We start from the raw sequence: 20,973 nt of genomic DNA on the forward strand, positions 1-20,973 counted from the left end.
AATAAACAAGGGTATCAACTATAAGCTTGAACAATGGAGAAACAATCTAGAGACTAGTAGTTTCAGGATAAGTAGAAGGTTTTCTAAATATATGACTCTGAAACTAGAACAGCAGTAGTAGTTGAGATTAAGATTAGATGAGATTGTGGTGTCTTAATTTAAACAAACCAGATATATAGGCTCATTGTTCCAAGATAATGAATGATAGATTATGATGTTAAGAATCAAGATCCGATACTTGAAATGAAAAGTACTACTGGAGTGTTATATGACTAGAGAATGGCTACCAAAACAAAAGGTAGGTTTTTAAATTAAAGGACTATTAAGCTCTGAAGCTGGGTGAAGCAAAAGTTGTGTGCTTCGCCTCGCTTCATCGGTGCTTTAGTGTGGGTGTCAAGGTGCTAAGCCATGTGCCCCTTCACTGATGGATTCTACTTAAGAGCACAGCAACATTTTTTTTTTTTTGTGTATATAAAATTCATTCTTCTGTCCAAAAATTATTGTTTATGTTTATAGTTACACTTTTTGAATTATATTTCTATATTTTTTGTTTTGTCTTCATTGACTCTTCTCTTCATTAACAAAGTTTAGTGCTTTTTTGCGCTTTTCGTTTTTGACTACTCTGGTCATACAAAATTAGACAAGTTTTAAAAATGAACACATTCGCCAAAAGGTGCAAGTAACACACATTAAAGATACAATGAGAAGGTCTCTTGAGAGGGTTTAGTCATGTCCTGCGTCAACCTTCAGATGCACCTATCTGTACTCTGTAGTGAGTGAACATGTTGAAAAGGATTGAGTTAAACCTAAATTTACATGGATGGAAGGTATCTCAAAAGACTTAGAAACTTTTGGATTCATTGCAGACTCGACAAAAGAGTGGGCACAATGGAAGAAAAACATTTATATAGGTCATACCCATTAGTGAATATATTTCAGCCATGTTTGTAGTTTACTTTATGTCCTGTGCTTTCAAGGAGTCTTTTGACCTTATCAATGATTCTTATGCCAATAGAAAATATAGAACTTCTAGTACTTTTCATTCTTATTTTATTTTGTATTATGTCGGCCTGACTGAATTTAAATGGGAACATGGTCAGCGAGGATTAATATAGAGAACTCCTGAACTTTTTATTTATTTTTAGATTCTCTACTTAAACATAGAAAGTAATGTCAAAGGTTGGGGTAGAGTAGCCTATTTGTAAAAAGTTGAGTTAGTGAAGTAATAGTTCTAAGAAACGCGGTAGTTTGTCTGCGAAGGGAACATGGCAAAGTTTTAATTTTTAATTTTTGAGATGTTGGGGTTTGGGGATAAATTTCATGTCAATGCCAACAAGGTAAGGTGGGCTGGTGAATGCGAAACTTCGGGTCAAGTAAATATTGTACACACTCAGTCAAAGTGGTTCAATCTTCATCGAATGGATTTAAAGGGAAAGATGGACAAATAAATTGTAGCAGAGGGAGTATAGTGAAATAGTCGAGAGTTTCTATACGGGTCAATGTTTCTGTATCAGTTTCAAGCCACATGCTATTGCAGACCGAGCATTTAACAAATCATTTTTATTGTTTAAGGATGACTGAATGTTGTGTTCGTAAGAATCTCTATTTCCACGCTAAACTTTTGCAAAATAACTTAAGATTGCCTTAGAAGCTCACCATTCACTCCCATATAGTGTTCCTAGTTTAAAAGAAAAGTCCTGCAAAATGGTTGGCTGACTAACGATGACATATGGGATGGATGTGTAGTTATATAAACTTTGAAATGATCAAAAAGATTAAAAGTTATCACAACATATTGAGTTGCGATATGGATGATAAAACAAGAGGGCCATGGAATGACTTAGAGATATCCTATAAAGATCTCTAAACACACCTTTTTCTGCATGCAAAATTGTGTTGATTGAAGGTGCTAAAAAGGGTAAGTTAGACCTAAAATTAAATGGAAAGGAGTTACCTCAAAAGACTTGCTATCTCAGATTCTCAAGGTCAATGCAGATGTAACTAAAAATAGAATATAACTTGAGCAAAAGATCCATGTAAGCTATGTCAACTGGTTGGAATTAAGACTTAGTTATTGTTGTTACTCATACGTTGAGTCCAAATAGGAACAAATGTGAGATTTATTGAACTTCAGTTTAGAGAAGTGCTAATTTGCCTTAAAATGCAAAAAACTTACCTGTGTCGACTGAAATAGGCTTGAATTGAGCAAGATATATAAAGGAATGATATTGCCACTCGAACTACTTTGAGATTGAGGCAGAGTATTAATTGTATTCTTGGAAAGAGAAAAAAATTATTGTTCATAGTTATTTTTGTTGATAACCGTGGTGTCCGGATCAACTTGCACGCACCTCATCTAATTACACAGGATACCTACCATCTCCCACCAACAACATGTATTAGGTAATTCTGTCCACCGGCTAGAATAGATAACCAAAAGAGATGCTGGTATAATATGGGGTCTCCCCCTCCAGCGGGATCAGAAAAGGTTGTATTAAAGTTTCGATCGGTTAATAACATGGTAATTGCCCCTGCCAGGGAAGAGATCACCTAATGTTTTGTCTCTGCTGGAATTTGAACCGAAACCTCATGATGGTCAACCCACTTCATTGACCACTAGGCCACACCTTGTTTGTAGTTGTTAGGTGTTCCACATTCATAAAGTGAACGAGTTGTCTTTTTATATGGTCTTGGACAATTCTCACCTCATATGCGAAGTCTTGGGTTTAAGTTAGGTCCAAGTCCTATTTTCTTCGCATGGTATAAGTGCCAAATTCATCTCAATTGTTGGTTTACCCGGTGTTGGCCCCCCAATGTGATGTTGTCCAAACTTCGGATGTCCATTTCTAGGTGTGTAAGAAGTGGATGTTAATTGCCAACATTGGTTGAGAGAATGAGGAATGTGTCTCCTTTCTTTGGCAATACTCACATCATTAGCTTACTTTTGGGGTTGAGTTAGGCCGAAGGTTTCATTTAGTTAACCTTTAGTATTGTTATATCCACCTTGTCTTTTCATGCTATTATACGCAAATTCATGGCATAGTTTATTCCTGGTTGAAATGAGACAGATTACAGGGTATATACTTGATTTTGATTGATGTAATGCCACATATAAGGAGAAGGAAATTTGGATTTCGCTTATTAGTTGTTCTATGCGGAATCTGATATTTTAAAAGAGAATGTTTCTTGCTAAACTATTGTTTATAGATCCACGTTTTCTTCTCTTATTTTCTTCCGCGATCACAGTAACATCTCCAATACTTGTTCACAGGCTGTTGATTTTGCTACTGTTGCGACATTTTTGTTGGAAGCACTCCCTTCTCTCCAATCATCAAATATGGGAAGTAGAGAAAGTATGTCCTTGTATTGGATTTGTGTTATACCTGCATGCAGTTACTTCAGTTGATGTTCTAATTCACACACATATTTGAGATTTTAGAAGGAAAAAAAATGTAAACAACATTTTCTTAATTATATTGCGAGCTGATTACACTTTCTTCAAATTCTTCAGTTTCTGAGGATGAAATGGTCATTGATGATGAACAAACAGAAAAAGTTCTGAATTTGGGTTTGGAGCAACAGATAACCAATGCTATAGATCCACGTTTTCTCCTACAGCTGGTTTGTAGTCATAATTTTCACAGTACTGACTATGCTATGCAGTCATAATTTTCACAGTACTGACTATGGTTCACTGTTAGTTTAATCAAGGTTTTTTCCCTTTGAATGATGAATAATGTTTTATATTTAATGAACAGACTACTGTGTTACTTGGTGGGTTTTCACCTCTCAATGGTTCACATAGTGGCCAGCTTGAAGAAAATCATATAGCAGCTGTTACTGCAGTTTGTGCTTTCCTTCATGCGACTTTCAACATTTTACCGCTTGAACGTATTATGACTGTACTAGCCTATCGGACAGAACTAGTTCCTGTCCTTTGGAACTTCATGAAACAATGCCATGAAAATCAGAAATGGTCATCCTTGTCAGAACAATCACCATATTTGCCAGCAGATGCTCCTGGATGGCTGCTACCTTTATCTGTTTTCTGCCCTGTTTATAAGTAAGAGCCTATGGCTATAATATATTCAGCCTGTATCATTTGAGGGAATATTCTAGGGTTGTCTTGTATCGTGTGACTGCACACGAGTAAATAACACATCTTCTCTATGGTGAAACAGGCACATGCTTATGATTGTTGATAATGAGGAGTTCTATGAACAGGAGAAGCCATTATCTCTGAAGGATATCAGATGTTTGATTGTTATCCTTAGACAGGTATAGCCTTGTAAGGGTTCAATAAACTGGTAACAAAGGACTTTAAAAAATTGTACTGATTGGAAAGAACTTTTAAAGTTGTTATCTCTTCATCCTGGCCTTGGAAAATACTGGTGATGGTTAGAGGAAGCATTACAGTGATAGGATTAGCTTCTGGCCACCGCAGGTCGGCCAGTGTAAGAGTCACGAGTGGAGATTGATTACCATTGTGATTGATGAATACCTAAAAGAAGCCTCAATTGATACTGTGAAAAAGTGTATTTGCTTGCAATCGTAGGCTGGTAATCTACCATCTGAACCAAGGACAAGAACGGATGTTCTCCACTCTCCTTTATGTGTGGTAATGATCTGCAAAGCCTTGTGACTTAGAGGCATGATCATATGGGTGTTTTTTCAAGACCTCCACAAGAAGTTACTGATAATTAAAGTTACTCCTTGTATCCTTGGTTATAACTTGAGAAACGTTTGTTCATAAAGTAAAGAATCTGGAAGCAACAGATCAAAACATCTAGAGATTATCTGATGGTACCTTTTTTCTGTTTAGTGCTACACCTGGGTGTCAATGTAACGGGTAGGATAGTGAGACCGAACACATTCATTTCTATGATGATTCTTTACTATTTTTATTCTTCTTTATAAACCTAGTGCAATCCTTCTCCTTTATTTCGATTGTGGACTGCCTATAATCTGGAGTTAGTGCGTAGAAACTATTGTATAAACAAAATCTGGTGTTACAATCCACAGAACTGAAATAAGACATAAGTGTAACTGGAAGTGCCCATATTAGTTCTTGTGATTTTCTAAATATGCTCTCTATTTTTTGGATTAGTTGAACTATGTTCTGTGATGAACACAAGGGTATATAATGAAACAATTTCTCTGATCTGATCTAACAGGGGAGGTTCCTTAGCAACCATATACTGATACATAGTTTCAAAAAAATATATATAGATACATGAAATTTCATTCCTTAAAACTACCAGATGTATTGCTCTTTGGAGCAGATATTTAGCTTTTGAAGTCTTGCGTAAACCAAATATCCCACTTTTCTTATACTTGGAGAGTGCTAAGTGTAAAATTGCAAAAACCCAAAAATCCCACTATAATGGCTTGTGTTATATAGTATCAGGACTTCTTTCGTGCCTAATGCATCTATGCTTTGAATACTTAGGCCTTGTGGCAGCTCCTCTGGTTGAACCCTACAGTGCCTGCTAACTGTGGTAAATCAACAACTGCTATTTTTGCTATGAAGAAGCATCCGTTAGAGTTCCTTCAGCACAGGGTCTGTGTTGTAGCATCTGAACTCCTATCACAGGTAGATACACAGTCCCTCTCCTTCAAACACAATTCTTGCAAGATCTTGTCTTGTAGTTGAATTATTTTAGAACTGAAGTTTGAGCTATAAAGATTATATTGAATTACTGTTCTAACATAGGGTTATTGTAGTTACAAGATTGGAACAACAGACGGCAATTTACACCTCCTAGTGAATTTCATGCTGATGGTGTAAATGAATATTTCATATCTCAGGTAATAGCTGTCAATTGCAACTTATGTTTCTGTTAGTTTGATTTTTGTTTTATAAATTTGTCTCGGTAATTGGAAGTCTCTTCTAGGCAATGATGGAGAATACTAGAGCCAACGATATACTAAAGCAAGCTCCATTCCTGGTGCCATTTACTAGCCGAGCCAAAATATTTACTGTGAGTAATTAAATCTGCACAACTTTTCTTTAAATTTCTTTTTTTAAGTCTTGGCAATTGGCATCTCAAAAACTTGAGGTGGGTTCTATTGTTGACAGACGAGAATTTTTGATGGAGTAGAGTCGAGTTCTCTCAGTTGAGGAGTAGTTCCCGTTCCCTTATTTTCTTTATGTGTAAATAGAAAGTTCATTGTTGTATAAATGATTGGGCAGAGTTTGTAGAGAATCATATCTTTATAAAAAAAAAAATTCCTTACCTTTTGGTATATCCCCTTGTATATGGTCATTTTGCCAATGTTTATGAATGAGAAATACAACATTTACTTGATAAAAAGAAGTCTTGCCATCTCATTTTTTTGCTTGCCCTTTTACTCCCTTCACTCTTTTATTTCGGGCCTTTATATCCATTCCACAAAAATGAGTGGCTTCATTCCCCTTTTATTAATTTTGTGCTTTTGTTTAGTTTTGCTTAAGATACGAGTTTACACATTAAGCCACTATAGTCAGCCAGTTTCTTGTATAGCATGTCATTCAGCTACCACTAACCAATAGAGTTTTAATCATCTGGCAGTCACAACTCGCTGAAGCAAGACAAAGGAATGGGAGCCAGGGTCTCTTTGCTAGGCATAGATTCAGAATTAGAAGAGACCATATTCTGGAAGATGCTTTTAACCAATTGAATGCATTGTCGGAGGAGGATCTCCGTGGGCTGGTGATAAATTTGCTCTCTGTGTGATTATGTTTGCTTTCTATTTTATTACATACGTGCATGCATATGTACAAGTATGCGTGTGTGTGAGGACACTTCTCTCAGGAATAAGATAATTTCTACTCCTGTGGTTAACTTTGTGTAACCAGATACGCGTGACTTTTGTCAACGAACTTGGAGTTGAGGAAGCTGGTATAGATGGTGGTGGGATATTCAAGGATTTCATGGAGAATATTACTCGAGCAGCTTTTGATGTACAATATGGATTATTTAAGGTACTACTTTCACTATTGTTATTACATATTATTGGTTAGACCAACTTGCCCCATAACTAGTTGAGGTTCCAGTTATTTTAATATCCTGGAACTGTATATTTTGAGATATTCACTCTTGCAGCAGAGGGAACTGTTCATGAATCTAGCAGTTGATGAAGTACGTCTGGAGATGTCTGGAACTGTAGAAGGAAGTAGAGTACTTTTCACCAGATGAGAAATGGAACACAAAATGTAATAGGAAGAGTTACAATATTTAGTGCTAAAGATTCCTCAATGTATGACAAAGGGCTTATGATTTGTTGCATGGAGTTGGGTATGATGATGTACTTAATAGGAGTCTACGTTAGTAAATGATATGGGTATGCCAACTCTTTGGAATTTAGGACTTGCATTAAGTACCCATACCCATATGTTATACGTTCAAATATGTCAAGGAAATTGAAGGGTGTATATAACATAGCCTCCAATTGGTAGCAAACTTAGAGAGAACTGACTGAAACTTCTTAACTGATCAATTTGGTGAGGCCATTAGTAATGTAACAGGGCATGTTAAAGTTTCAGAAGAGAAGATGAAGAGTTGAGAATAGACTATGCAATTTTCACAATAACCTCAAGTATTTCTAAATTGGAACTAAGGCCCAAGGTAATAAATGATGACAAGGAGATCGAGCTTTGCATCGGGAGGAAAAGGGAAGGAAGGCGATGACGGGGAAAGCAAATAGGTGTTGTTCAGTCAGAGAAGCGAAGGCAAGGAGAAATTCTGGCAATTGAGCAACTTGATTCAGACAAAAACACAGGACAGAGGAGGAAGAAGATTTTTCAGATACATTAGCAGTGATGTACTCTGAGGTGGATCCAGTACCTTTACAGATTGACAGCAGTTCACATGAGGAAAGTTTAACAGCAAGTGCAACTGTATGGGTCCAATCGAACATGGTGAAATTGAGTCAGCACTTCGGAGTTGATCTCAAGGGATGCAAAAAGGAAGCTTATACTTTGTTGATGAAGCTAGACCAGAGAAGAGAAAAGGATAAGAGATTGGGGGAGAACCAGATGGTCATAAATACAAGCAATATGGTTGCGAAAGAGGTCAGAAACTTATTTTTCGACATGAATTTCAAGGATAGAGAACTAAGATCCAGCGGGAGAATTCTATCTCTTAGTCATCAATGAGAGTTAAGATTCTCTCTTGGAATGTAAGGGGGTTAAATGAGGGTAGTAAAAAGGAGATTGTCAGAAAATTACTAAATCAATGGGGGGCTGATGTCATAGTTTTAGTTGAGACAAAACTCAAGGGATCAGTCGATAACATATTGCAGAGCATATGGAGCAACAGATGGATGAGGGTAATTCAAAAAGAAGCTCAGGGGAGCAGTGTGGGGATACTAGTTCTATGGGACAAAAGAGTTTGGAATGGGGAGTTGGTGTTGAATGGAGAGCAATGTATAACAGGAAGATTTTCAGGAGTAAATGAGGACTTCTGTTGGCATCTTAGCGCAATTTATGCAGATTGTAACAGAGTGGCTAGGAGAGCATTATGGCAGGAACTGTTAGTATTGAAAAACAGTCTCAATGGGCCATGGGTAGTGTGTGGTGATTTCAATATCACCAGATACCCATCGGAGAGAACAAATTGTCACAAACTGAGTGGTGCTATGGATGAATTTTCATCATGTATAGAAGAACTAGAGCTGGTGGATCCTCCTTTATTGGGAGGATCTTTTACGTGGAGAAGAGGGGAGGATCATAGTTGTGCATCTAGGATTGACAGAATTTTGCGTTGTGCGGAGTGGGGGGATAATTTCCCCCACATCAAACAAAGTTGCCGTCCCAAAATGGCATCAGATCACAATCCTATTATCTTGTCCTGTGGAGGTGAAGAGTGGAAGAAATCCTATTTTAAATTTGAGATATGGTGGCTTGAAGTGGAGGGTTTCAAAGATAGGGTGAAAGAGTGGTGGGCATCCCTCCAAGTGAATGGCAGGCCAGGCTATATTTTGGCGAGAAACTAAAATGCTTAAAGTAAAGCTCAGGGAGTGGAGCAAAGTCAATAGAGGGAATTGGAAACAAAGGAAAGAGGACATTTTTAACCAGATTTCAAGATGGGAAACAATCCAAGAACAGAGACCACTCACAGATGATGAGCTGATCCAAAAGACTCATCTGGCGGAATTTGAAGAGGTAGCTAAAAAAGAAGAGATAGCCTGGAAACAGATCAAGGATCCAATGGCTAAAACATGGGGACAAAAACACAAAAAATTTCCATAGAATTGCAGCTTCTCACAAGAGGTTCAATTCCTTGGAACAGTTGGAGGTGGATGGAGCTACCATCAAAGATCCCGATTATATTAAGGATGCAGTGCAGAAATTTTATGAAGGCCTTTATAAGGAGACTGAGCAATGGAGGCCTGGTTTGAGACTTCATGATGTATCAAGGATTACTGAAGAAGAACAAATATGGCTTGAGAGGCCTTTTGACGAAGAAGAGATTATGGAATGCCTTAACCAATATGCTATGGAGAAGGCACCAGGTCCAGATGTTTTTCCTATGGTATTCTTTCAGACATTCGGGGTATTCTGAAGGAAGACATCATTAACACCACTAAGGTTTTCCATTCCAAGCAAACTTTTGAGAAAAGTTTTAATGCGACTTTCATTGTCTTGATTCCTAAGAAACCAGGAGCCTCAGAGTAGAAAGATTTCTGACCAATTAGTTTGGTAGGAGGAGTATACAAAATTATTGCCAGATTGTTGGCAGAAAGGCTGAAAAAGGTTGTAAGTAAATTGATCAACAAGCACCAAATGGCTTTTTAAAAGGGAGGCAAATCATGGATGCAACACTCATAGCTAGTGAATGCATTGATTCAAGAACGAAAGGAGGAACACCTGGTATAATGTGTAAGATGGATATACAGAAAGCGTATGACCATGTTAATTGGACATTCCTTTTGAATACTCTCCCAACAAATGGGATTTGGTAGTAAATGGGTGAAGTGGATTGAATATTATATTAAAATAGTCAGGTTCTCTGTTGGTTTTTGTACATCAGAAAGAGGGGTGAGACAGTGTGATCCACTTTCTCCTTTTCTTTTCATTCTAGCAATGGAAGGTTTTGATAGCATGATGAGGATTGCATCACAAAAAAGGTGGATCAGAGGATTCCAAGTTGGAGGAAGAGTGGGGGAGGAGAAGGAAATCGGTCAATTGCTATATGCAGATGACACTCTCATTTTCTGTGAGCCAGTAGCTGAACAAATTAGCTACATTAGAGTGATTCTGGTTCTATTTGAAGCTGTATCAGGGTTGAGAGTAAATTGGGGAAACCAGCAGATTCAAAACTTGGCTAATATTTTGGGATGTAGAGTTGATCAAATGCCTACCACTTACTTGGGCATGCCTCTGGGTAGCAATCACAAGGCATTGGATAATCTGGGATGGTATCCTGGAAAAGAATGAAAGGAAATTAACTAGGTGGAAAGCTCAGTATTTATCTTTAGGTGGAAGACTGGTCTTAATAAATTCTATTCTAGATTCCTTACCCACCTATGCGATGTCTTTATTTCCAATCCCAGCAAAAGTTGTGGAAAAGTTAGACAGGCTAAGGAGGAGCTTTCTGTGGCATGGAAATAAAGAAGGGAAAGGTTATTGTTTGGTAAACTGGAAGACTGTGCTTCTCAGTAAAGAAATAGGTGGTCTGGGAATCAGAAATCTGAGGTTGCAAAATGAGAGTCTACTGATGAAGTGGCTGTGGAGATACACTGGTGAGGAAAGAGCTCTATGGAAGGAGATCATAGTAGCGAAGTACGGTGAATTAAACCCCTGGTGTATAGAAAATGTTTCTGAACCTTATGGTGTGGGTGTGTGGAGAACAATCAGAAATCTTTGGCCACAGATGGAAGCAAATTTATATCTCAAAGTGGGGAATGGAAACAAAACAAAATTTTGGAAGGATGGATGGGTTAATCAAACCTCTCTCAAGAATCTTTTCCCAAATCTGTTTCTCATTTGTGAGAATCCTAAAGATAGAGTGTGTGTTTGTTGGACAGAGCAGGGATGGAACATATCATTTAGGAGAAGGCTTAATGATTGGGAAATAGAGGGGGTGGCAGCTCTGCTGGGAACATTAGGTGGAATTTCCATTATCCCAACAGCTACTGATAGGGTCTTGTGGAAACTCAGCAGGGATGGGGTTTTCTCAGTCAAAAGTGCATATAAGAGCGGACTACATGAGATGACTAGCGGAACACAATATCCTTGGAGGTACTTCTGCAATAGCGTCATGCACGCCAAAGTGAAAGGTTTTACTTGGTTAGTGATTAGGAGAGCTTGTCTTACTCAAGAAGTCTTACAAAAGAAAGGTAGACAACTATTTCTAGGTGTTTTCTTTGCAACATAATAGGGGAAACCAATAAGCATCTATTTTTACATTGCAAGTTCACCACTCAGCTATGGAACCTTTTCCTCAACATTACAAGCACTAGTTGGACAATGCCAGAGCACACATCGGATCTTTTGAGTTGCTGGATTAGGAGGGGAGGAAGTAAAAGTCAAAAGAGATGGTGGAGATTAATACCATCATGTTTAAGGTGGTCCATATGGAAGGAAAGAAATGGAGATGCTTTAAAGATAGGTCCAATTCCATACATAAAGTAAAATGGAATTGTATTGAAGCTTTACTTCTTTGGTGTAAAGGGTAAACTACTTTGTATAGAAGATGTAGATCAGATTGTAGATTTGATAGGAAGCTTGTAATTGCTCTCTTTTGGAGGTGGCCAGCATACCCTTATGCTGAAGAATACAATTTACCAATTTCAAAAAAAATAAAAATAAATAAATAAATAAATGATGTCAAGTGCAATGGGGTTAAAAACTGGATTCTAGTGGTGAGGTTCACAATAATACTTGGATCTGATGTCTGATAAAAAACAAAGATACATGCTATTTATTGAGTCTTGTAGGAGACTACCAGTTGCTTATTTAAACATATTGGAAAGTATAAACAGTAACAGAGATATAATGATTACAATAGAGAATGTTCTAGTAACTTTCTAGCAGCTTGTAAATTGCAGAAGTCTCAGAAACTTTGTACCTAAAAGATGTAGTCTCTATATCGTTATCACAACTGACTTCCTCTTCGTTGTAGATGCTTACTGCTTCACCTTCATTTTGGATTGTCGAAAGCCTATGGATATTGAAATTATGTAATGCTACCTGCTTACTGTAGGAGTTCTACTAAAGGAAGATGACATCTTATCGTACTAAGTAACTACATTTATGTCAAAAAGCACAAACTAGTATTTCTCTTCCCATCAATGACGGTAAAATGAGACCTATTTGCCCCCACCCTTCTATCTACCATTTCTTGCTTGTGGTTGATTTATTTTGAGAACATGAATGTTTATTTGAAGTTTGCTGTAATGAGCACCTTTTTGGTTGGCAAATAGGGAATATACATTCAAACACTGATTTTTCTTTTATTTCTTAAAAAAGAATTAGTGATTGAGCATATACTCCTATCTCTTATTAGGTTTTCGCTTTAGTCCATGTTATATGAAGGACCGCTTTCCTTACTTTTGCTGCTGTACAAGTGAAGAATCTCCCTTTCTGTGTCCCCCTTCGAACTTCCTTATGTTGTTCATCTTTTTCTTTTGTCTATTCTCTTCTCTAAATAAAATGAAATTGAAAAACCATTAAAATATATCCAACAAAAAATAAAGAGGGGGAGGAGAACAATGTGGTCATAGACGCGCGAGGTGCAAAACATGTTGAGCGCTTCATCTCGCTTATCGGGTGCTTCAATGTCGCCACCAAGGCTCTAAGGCATTTCCTATATGATGGGTGTAATCTTGAAGAGGCGACACTAAAGAATTGATAATTCACTTTATCGTAATTATTTTTTAAAATTCTATATCCATACATTTTTTGCTCATGCTTATAATTTTTAGTTTTGTTTGCACTACACATACATGTTTGTATTTTTTTCTCCATTTGTGCCTTTCTTCAATAAAGCCCACAATTTATTTGCGGTAAAAGCCTCAAAAGACCTTAAATCGTTTTGCCTTCAATAACACTGAGGAGGGAAGAGAGAGAGAGAGAGAGACTTCATTTGATTGCGGAGTTTGTCATCTAGCCTGATTGGATGCTAGATAAATTTGTCTCTGGCCTGACCTTGTTAATTGCAACGCTTACTTTCAGAAAAAGAAAATAAAGTGTAAGCCTATTTACTTTGGTAATTTGGTTCCTATCCTTTTCTATTCTCTTGTCTTAGTCGTAAAAGTGTTTGCTGCCAAGATTTTGTGTTTTGCTAAGGTCACGACCGTTTACTGTTATCATTTCAACTGATCCATCTTTTCCTTGATTTTTCGGTTTGCACGAAAAGACAACATGCAATTTTGTCCTATATAAATTGACATTGAATGGTTTTGCTTTTAGAGGGTTATTGAGAATTTGAGATCCAGTTCATTGATGAGACCCCAATTTCTGCCTGCTGCAATAAATTTCTACTGCAGATACTTTTCTGAAATTAGAATTTCTACTGCAGATATATTTCACCAATGATATGTAATACCTCCTAGAATAATCATTTGGAAGCATTTTACATGTTTTTTATATTTTTTCCGAGTTTTTCTCGTCTCATGGAAAAATTTGTTGAGCCTCATTATTGTCAAATTCATTTGGATTTTCCCATCTGGCATTAGAATGGGGAAGGGTAGCTTTGCCATTCTCCATCTTCTTGCAAGTAGGACATCAGTTGTTTTTGAACTTAAAGGGAATATTCATTGTATTATGATCTATCCGAGACTATCTGTTGTAGTAACCTACCCATATTACCTATTATTGGTGGTCAATTGTTGCTCCCTCTCTTGATATTGCAATTCCTGTTGAGTTAGGAGGTATGAGTAATGAGTCAGAAAATCAGGCATCAGCCTTCTCGAATGTTCCTTGAGTTGACGTCACTGAAACATTTACCACTTGGATCCTCTAGTGTTAGTCATCTTAGAGCAAAAAGGAAGTCTTTAAGACATTCCCGTTCGTTGGGAGGAATCAGATCAATCTTAGGGCTTTCAGTGCGTCAAAGACTCTAGCAAATCCATCTCGTCTTTCCTGATCAATAGCTCCAATTCCCATCTTTTTAATACATGTCTTTAACCTAGGCTAGCCGCTAGCGTGGATAGCTGGGTGGTAAAATCTCTCGGGCTCACTATTTGAAATTAAAAAAGAAGGGGAGAATAAATCGCTTTAAATTTGAGTTGACAATAAATCTTTGATTTACACTCATGTTATTGTTTTGTTCAATAACTTCCACTTATCTTGCCTCTCCTTGTGTATTTAGGAAACTGTGGATCATCTACTCTATCCGAATCCTGGATCTGGGATGGTTCATGATCAACACCTCCAGTATTTTCATTTTCTGGGGACAGTTCTTGCTAAGGTATTGGCACTTCTGTAATGCTTGTTCGACATGACCTCTGAAGATCGGTGATTGACTAATCTTCTCATATGCTGTTGTATATTCTTTTTAAACTAAACAAAACACATGCATTGGTGAAAATTACTCCTAGGAGGTATTATCATCTTGAAATATGTCTCATTTATCAAGTCATTATCATCTTGATATAAATATGCATTTCATTAGTTAAAGCTTCTCGTTTTGAACTGGAAACCGGTTGTGTGATTTAACGGATCAAAAGGAAGAAAAACAGCAGTTGTGTGATTTATCTGGGAAACTGTTTCTGACTTTCTGCGTGAATACCTTTTCTTTGATGATGGAACGGAAGTTCTGCTTGTTTAGCACTTATTTTGAATTCAAAGTTTGTTGATGATGACATATGATAGTACATTTCTTCATTTAACATCATTAAACAAAGTTCAGCTCAACTTGCAGAACCCAAGAAAGGTAAAGTGTAAAGTGTGCCTAGTGGATCCGCTTCAGCTCTGCATTATCTTTTACAATAAAGTTAACTAGATAATGTTTTGAGATATATCAATGCACCTTATCAAGAGAGATCATTTTGAATGGAATGATTTATTAATTTCTTGTTAGCAGCACTTATATCCTATTATTTTTTAGCTTATGGGTTTTAAGCTAGGACATTGTTCATTAGATCTACTCCTCTCAAGGCATTTCCATTTTGTGCCTTAAGTATTTTATCTTTACAGTAAATGCTTTGTCTTTTTTCCTTTCGTGATGTTGTAGGCAATGTTTGAAGGCATCCTTGTTGATATTCCATTTGCAACATTCTTTTTGAGCAAGTTGAAGCAAAAGTAAGCTAATAGAAGAAGTCTTTTGCAATCTAATTTATTTTATAGTTGTCTGGATCCTTATGATGTAGAGAATGCATGATGAAGGTTTTGTGCAAATTTTCTGGAAGAATTGACACATAAAACCTTCCTAGAAAGATAACTGGAAACTCAAAAAGGAAGTAGATAATGATGCCTTACTTTTAAAAGAGACCAGCTGCTTTCTCCAGGAAGTAACTAAATTCATGCAACAGATCATGCAATTGACACAAAATAATGTCTATGTTCTCTGTGGATCCAGAAAATTCTTTCTTTCAATATGCCATTTAATAGTTCCGTCGATGGAACTAAGGAGTTGGTATTTTATGAACAGACCTTGAAGAAAATTATGACATAGCCTTCACTGTGTCACTTTGCTTGGCCTAATGTCCAATTAGAAATAAATATATAATAGTTAAATACAATAACTCATGTAAACTTAGTTTCTCTAAATCGCCATGCTATTCAAATGAGGTTGCCTATTTTAACTGAGATAATATGTAGAAACTTTGTTTTATCATTATTTTATTACTGCCTTTAGTTTTATTGAACACTTAGCAATCTTTGGGTGTTGCATAGTAGTAATTAGCTAAAAGAAAGCAATCATTATATTGAGGATCTTAAAGCAACTGAATCTTATAGTAGGTAAGTCCATAATGCTTTTCTGGGTAAGAGTGACATGCAATATGCACATGCATATTAATAGACAATAGACACATGTTGAACAATATTTTAACTGAAAATACTGTAGGGTGTAGACAGTGATGGCTGTGGAAGGGTATGTAATTGAAAGATTGATATATTGACCTAATCGGATAGAGATCTTTATGTCAACTTGGAGTGCATCTTTTCAAGGGCATTCTCATGTCTAACAGTTCCACATTTCTACCTTGTTGGTCACAAAAAGAAAAACCATATGCCATTTCTTCAATAACTTATTGTGACATGCATATTTGGCCTCACTCACTTGGTTCATTCTCGTAACTTTGCTCCTCAGGTATAACTATTTGAATGATCTTCCTTCCTTGGATCCAGAATTGTATCGCCATCTCATCTTCCTGAAGGTGATGTTTCTTAATATCCTTTATTTATACTAGTGTCGGTTCTTATATTTATGTTTGATGCATTCTGTATGGTAAAGATGGTTAAATTTATTTCGGTTGCACTCTGTGGATAAGTAGCAATGCAACTTATAATTTTGAGAAATAACAATTTGTTTTGTGAAGTTCTTTTTTAAATTTATTTCCCTTTCCCCTGTTTTTCTTTCTTTCCTCTGCTTTAGTTTTCTTATACTATGCAAATTGGAAAACCATGAGTGCTTTGTTTCAAGGCAAAAGTTTGCGAAGGAAGTTGTAATTGGGAGTGACAATATCCCTGTAAGCTCACGGTGAGAAACAATTTTTATATTGTTAAAAAACAGAGTGTTTCAGGCTCTTGCCACTTCTTATCCCATATTTCCATCTTCTGTTTATACTTTTATAGTACATGCGCCTTTTCCTTGAATTGGTAAACTAGAGTTATCAAGGAATCTTGTTATAAGATCTTACAATGTCTAAGAACTATCAAAAAAATCTTACCATGTCTAAGAGTGGTATTGACTGATAAAGATTTTGAGGCATTCATGTTCCTTTGTTTTTTTCGGCCTTGATCCTTCCCTGCTTTCTGTTTTTTTGTTTGGTCAACTTTTTGAAGGGTCTTTTAGCCCCCTGGCTAAGCCAAAATAGTTAGAATAGATGGTAGAGATAATTCATTGTAGTCCAAATCACATGAGTATTGCAGGTCAGAAAATAGGTTGGGATCCATAACTACACGAAAGACCACAAACAAATCGTTTGTGTAAGAAATTTGGTTGTTTGTGTTAGAAATTTGGAAGTTAACAGCCACAAATATTATGATCAATGCCAAACTAGGTGGGGTCCACAAGAATCCTCAATATCCATTTCGTGCCAGTTAAAACCACTACAGTCCAATATCCGTAATTTGTCTTTCAAGACTAACTAGGGGTTCACTAACACTAATGACTATTTTTTTTTCCTTCGAAAATGAAAATTATGTTATTATTATCTGACGAGAGGGAGTTGCTCGGATGGTAAGCACCCCTCACTTCCAACCCGAAGGTTGCGAGTTCAAGTCACCAAGGGAGTAAAAGGGGTGGGAGCTCCTAGGGGAGGGTAAAAAAAAATATATAAAAAATGTTATTATTATCTGCGTTACTTGCTAAGGCATAAAATCAAACTGACATATCTTTCCTTTTGTAGTGTTCTGAGCCTGTGAGGGATGAGGGATTTGAATATGCTCCTCGTTTCTTTTACTTCTGTTAGTCAAAGTCTTATAGAGGGGGAAAATCCCAGGCCCTGTAAAATAGTAGGCGAGCCTTATGAAGAAAATTTAGAAAAGAATATGGTGGGGGGCATACATGTTGATTTTAACCATGTGCTATTGACATGGTGTCTTCTTCATCTCTTGAAAATCACTTTTCTCTTCTACTTTTACTCATTTTATTAGCTCATTCTTTGACTTTTTCTCAAATTTCAGCATTACGAAGGTGATGTTTCAGATCTTGAGTTATACTTTGTCATTCTCAACAATGAATATGGAGAGCAAACTGAAGAAGAGCTGCTTCCTGGTGGTAAAAGCACACGTGTTACTAATGAAAATGTCATCACCTTTATTCATCTTGTTGCTAACCATCGTTTGAACTTTCAGGTTATTTACCCTTCACTCTGTTCTTTTCCAACCTACTGCTTATTGCAATGTCACAATATTTCTGTCAAGATTTTTTATCCTTGTGAGATGCATATCCATTTCATAGTTGTTGCTTAGTCTATCTTGTGATGATGTAGATCCGTCAACAAAGTTCTCATTTTCTGAGGGGTTTCCAACAGCTAATACAAAAGGAGTGGATTGACATGTTTAATGAACATGAACTTCAGGTGCTAGTATTTATACCTCTGTTACACTTTTTTACATCAGAAACATTGTTGGTTTACCTATTATACTCCCTCAGTCCCATTTTATGTGATGTTTGACTGGGAATATAGTTTTAAGGAAGAAAGAAAGACTTCTGAAACTTGCTGTGAAAACATCCCATAGAGATTTCTGTGGCTATAAAATCATGTCATTAAGGGGTCGTTTGGTAGAGTGTATAAGAACAATACAAAATAAGGTGTATTAGTAATGCTTGCATTAGTAGTGCTTGCATTAGTAATGCTTGCATTAGTTATGCTGTATTATTTCTTATACACTGTTTGGTTTGATGTATTAGAAATAACAAATCTGACATAATTTCTATTAAAAAAATGTATGTTTACAAAAATACCCTTCACACTTTATTTCTTTGTACACTTCCTTTACAACAAGGTTCTTTGCTAAAACATTATTTACTCCTATTCTTTTATTTTTTTTCAAATATAAAATTAAATAGTTGTTACAATATTGAAATAAGATTTTCTACTATATTAGAAGAGTCAGTCCCTATTGGTATCAACATGTGTGTTTTTTGTCAAATTTCAATTTAGAAAGGATACTGTCGTCATTTCCATTAACTATTCAATTCTCAATATTGTGCCATCTGTTTTTGATTGCCACCACATTATAACAGGTGGCTTTCATGCATTTCCTTTTCCATTCCTCTTTTCTTCTTTTTGTATTTTAATCAATTCCTATGTGAAAAAATTATTGTTATAATAAGCAAAAGGGAAAAGAAGGAAAAGAGAGTCTTGTCCATCAGCTTGCACTTGAATTTTTTTCATGTCTATAATGTTCTTTGAAGAATTATCTACTACGAATTGTTTCAAGAATTTACAATGTTGTTATAAAATATTGTGTCTAAAATTTGTTATTTGAATTGTAAGTTCACTTTATCTGCAGTTTAGGAAGTATGGAATTAAGGGGGACATTCTTTTTTTTTTACAAGGGTAGGAAGTTTGAATTGGTGTAACAAAAATCTAATATTTAAGTTTCTTATTCTTCCGCATTCAGCTTATTACAATCCTCTGTTATTGGAGTTCTGTTTTAGTTATTGAAGAATCATCTTGCAACTTCAAATTGTTTCAATTGATATATGGTCTTTTGATTCTAGAACACTGTTTCAAGGGAAATGCAAATTGAAGTGGTAGAAGTGATTATTTGTTCATTTAATTGAGCAGAGATCAATGTAAACATAAATATGCAATCGTGATTATTCCATCCCCATGCAATATAGAATTCACCTCTTCTATCACACACATTCATCAACTCATATATAAATTAACAATAAAAAACAGAGACCAGACAGAGAAATATAAGACAGATTAAACAACTATCATAACAGCTATATAATTGCATTTCAGAATCTCAAAATTAAATGGCTACACGAGAATTTGAAGAGCTGTAATGACGACTATATAATTACATCTGCACTTAGCATTGACACAAGAGTTGAGATATTTTGATAAAACTTAGTTACACAAAAAGATTTAACATGCTCATGCGCACATTAAAAATCAGAGGTGTAAAAAAAAGCCACTGTTGTCACACTTTGAAGTGATTTCAAGCAAAAATTACTAAACTAGTGTAGCCACTTATATCATAAGTTCACCGTACTTCAAAGTTTATCATGGACAGCCATCCACATCATTGTCTGACGATCATGTTCACCCATACGTAAAAATAATTCCATCTTTTTGTCGTCTTTACAGAGAATCATTGCAGCTTTTATACGTTGCTCAGTGGTGTACAACTCAAATGCAGGAGATTCAAGGATAGAATAAACTTGACCACGAACATCAGATCGATCACGATCCCCCATCTTTTCAATCAAGGAACCAATTCTTTTGTCTTGACTTTCAGTAAAGTTTTTCATAACTTCCATCATACCCTTAAGAAATGTCTCACTATCATCCTCTACTATTTTTTTCCTTTTCTTGCTTTTCTCTTTCTCGTTAACGTTAGAAGATGATCTTTTAGAATACTCACCTTGTTTATGACCTTTTCGGGATCCATCATGTTCATTTTCAGAACCAGCAACATTTTCTCCTTCATTAAATACGCTAGGTCCAGTGACATTTTCAGCTCCAGTAAATGAACTAGGTTTGGTGAAATCTTCAGCTGTAGCAAATTCATCTTGTTCAGTGGCATTTTCAGCTTCTTCAGTACCAATTTTAGAGTTATGGTAAACATTTTCTTCTTCTTCTTCATCATCATCAAGATCAACATCAATAAGAAATCCCAAACTCATGTCATTAGAATGTTGTGGAGCTTGACTCTTTTGAATTTCTTCGGTAGCATCTAGCGGCCCTTCAGCGAACTCTCCTGTTGCTCTATCCTTACCAAAGATTTCTTCCCAATCCTTAAACAGTGGCCATTTCTTAGTATTCATTTTCTTGGCTAGTGGATCAATCTAGAAAATTAAAAAATAAAATAGAACAATATGATATTAATTAATTGTAAAAGGATCTAAAGAGAGGCTAGATGCTACTGTATATGTGATGATAACAATTTACTTGATCACTAGTTTAAAGGCACGTCAACTATGAATAATTAAAGTAACTAACAAGGAAAGTACCATATGAAATAACAAAAACATATTAATTACCTTTATAAAGTCAATCCAATGTTTTGGATCGTCAACTATTATAGTTCCATCACTATATTGAAATCCCAAACCACTTCGAGTCTTCAACAAAGCTATACTTCCATAGCATCTTTTCCAATATCTCATTTTATTTCTGATGTGTGGTTCACCTTTC

At 36.1% G+C, this 20,973-nt stretch overlaps 1 protein-coding gene across 1 annotated transcript in view; it reads left to right on the forward strand.

Moving 5' to 3' along the window:
* Nucleotides 1-20,973, forward strand: part of LOC125809027 (E3 ubiquitin-protein ligase UPL6) — a 44,069-nt gene that overhangs the window by 14,704 nt on the left and 8,392 nt on the right. Inside the window, exons 8-21 of the mRNA XM_049488700.1 lie at nt 3,272-3,353; nt 3,512-3,621; nt 3,759-4,063; nt 4,182-4,278; nt 5,450-5,593; nt 5,725-5,808; nt 5,895-5,981; nt 6,552-6,692; nt 6,839-6,964; nt 14,298-14,396; nt 15,162-15,229; nt 16,242-16,308; nt 17,780-17,950; nt 18,088-18,177. Of these exons, the coding sequence (XP_049344657.1) occupies nt 3,272-3,353; nt 3,512-3,621; nt 3,759-4,063; nt 4,182-4,278; nt 5,450-5,593; nt 5,725-5,808; nt 5,895-5,981; nt 6,552-6,692; nt 6,839-6,964; nt 14,298-14,396; nt 15,162-15,229; nt 16,242-16,308; nt 17,780-17,950; nt 18,088-18,177 (1,671 nt within the window). The remainder of the gene's footprint in view (nt 1-3,271; nt 3,354-3,511; nt 3,622-3,758; nt 4,064-4,181; nt 4,279-5,449; nt 5,594-5,724; nt 5,809-5,894; nt 5,982-6,551; nt 6,693-6,838; nt 6,965-14,297; nt 14,397-15,161; nt 15,230-16,241; nt 16,309-17,779; nt 17,951-18,087; nt 18,178-20,973) is intronic.

This window comes from Solanum verrucosum, unplaced genomic scaffold (genome assembly GCF_900185275.1).
Source record: "Solanum verrucosum unplaced genomic scaffold, falcon-dt-bn FXZP01000296.1, whole genome shotgun sequence".
In the NCBI taxonomy this organism is placed as follows: domain Eukaryota; kingdom Viridiplantae; phylum Streptophyta; class Magnoliopsida; order Solanales; family Solanaceae; genus Solanum; species Solanum verrucosum.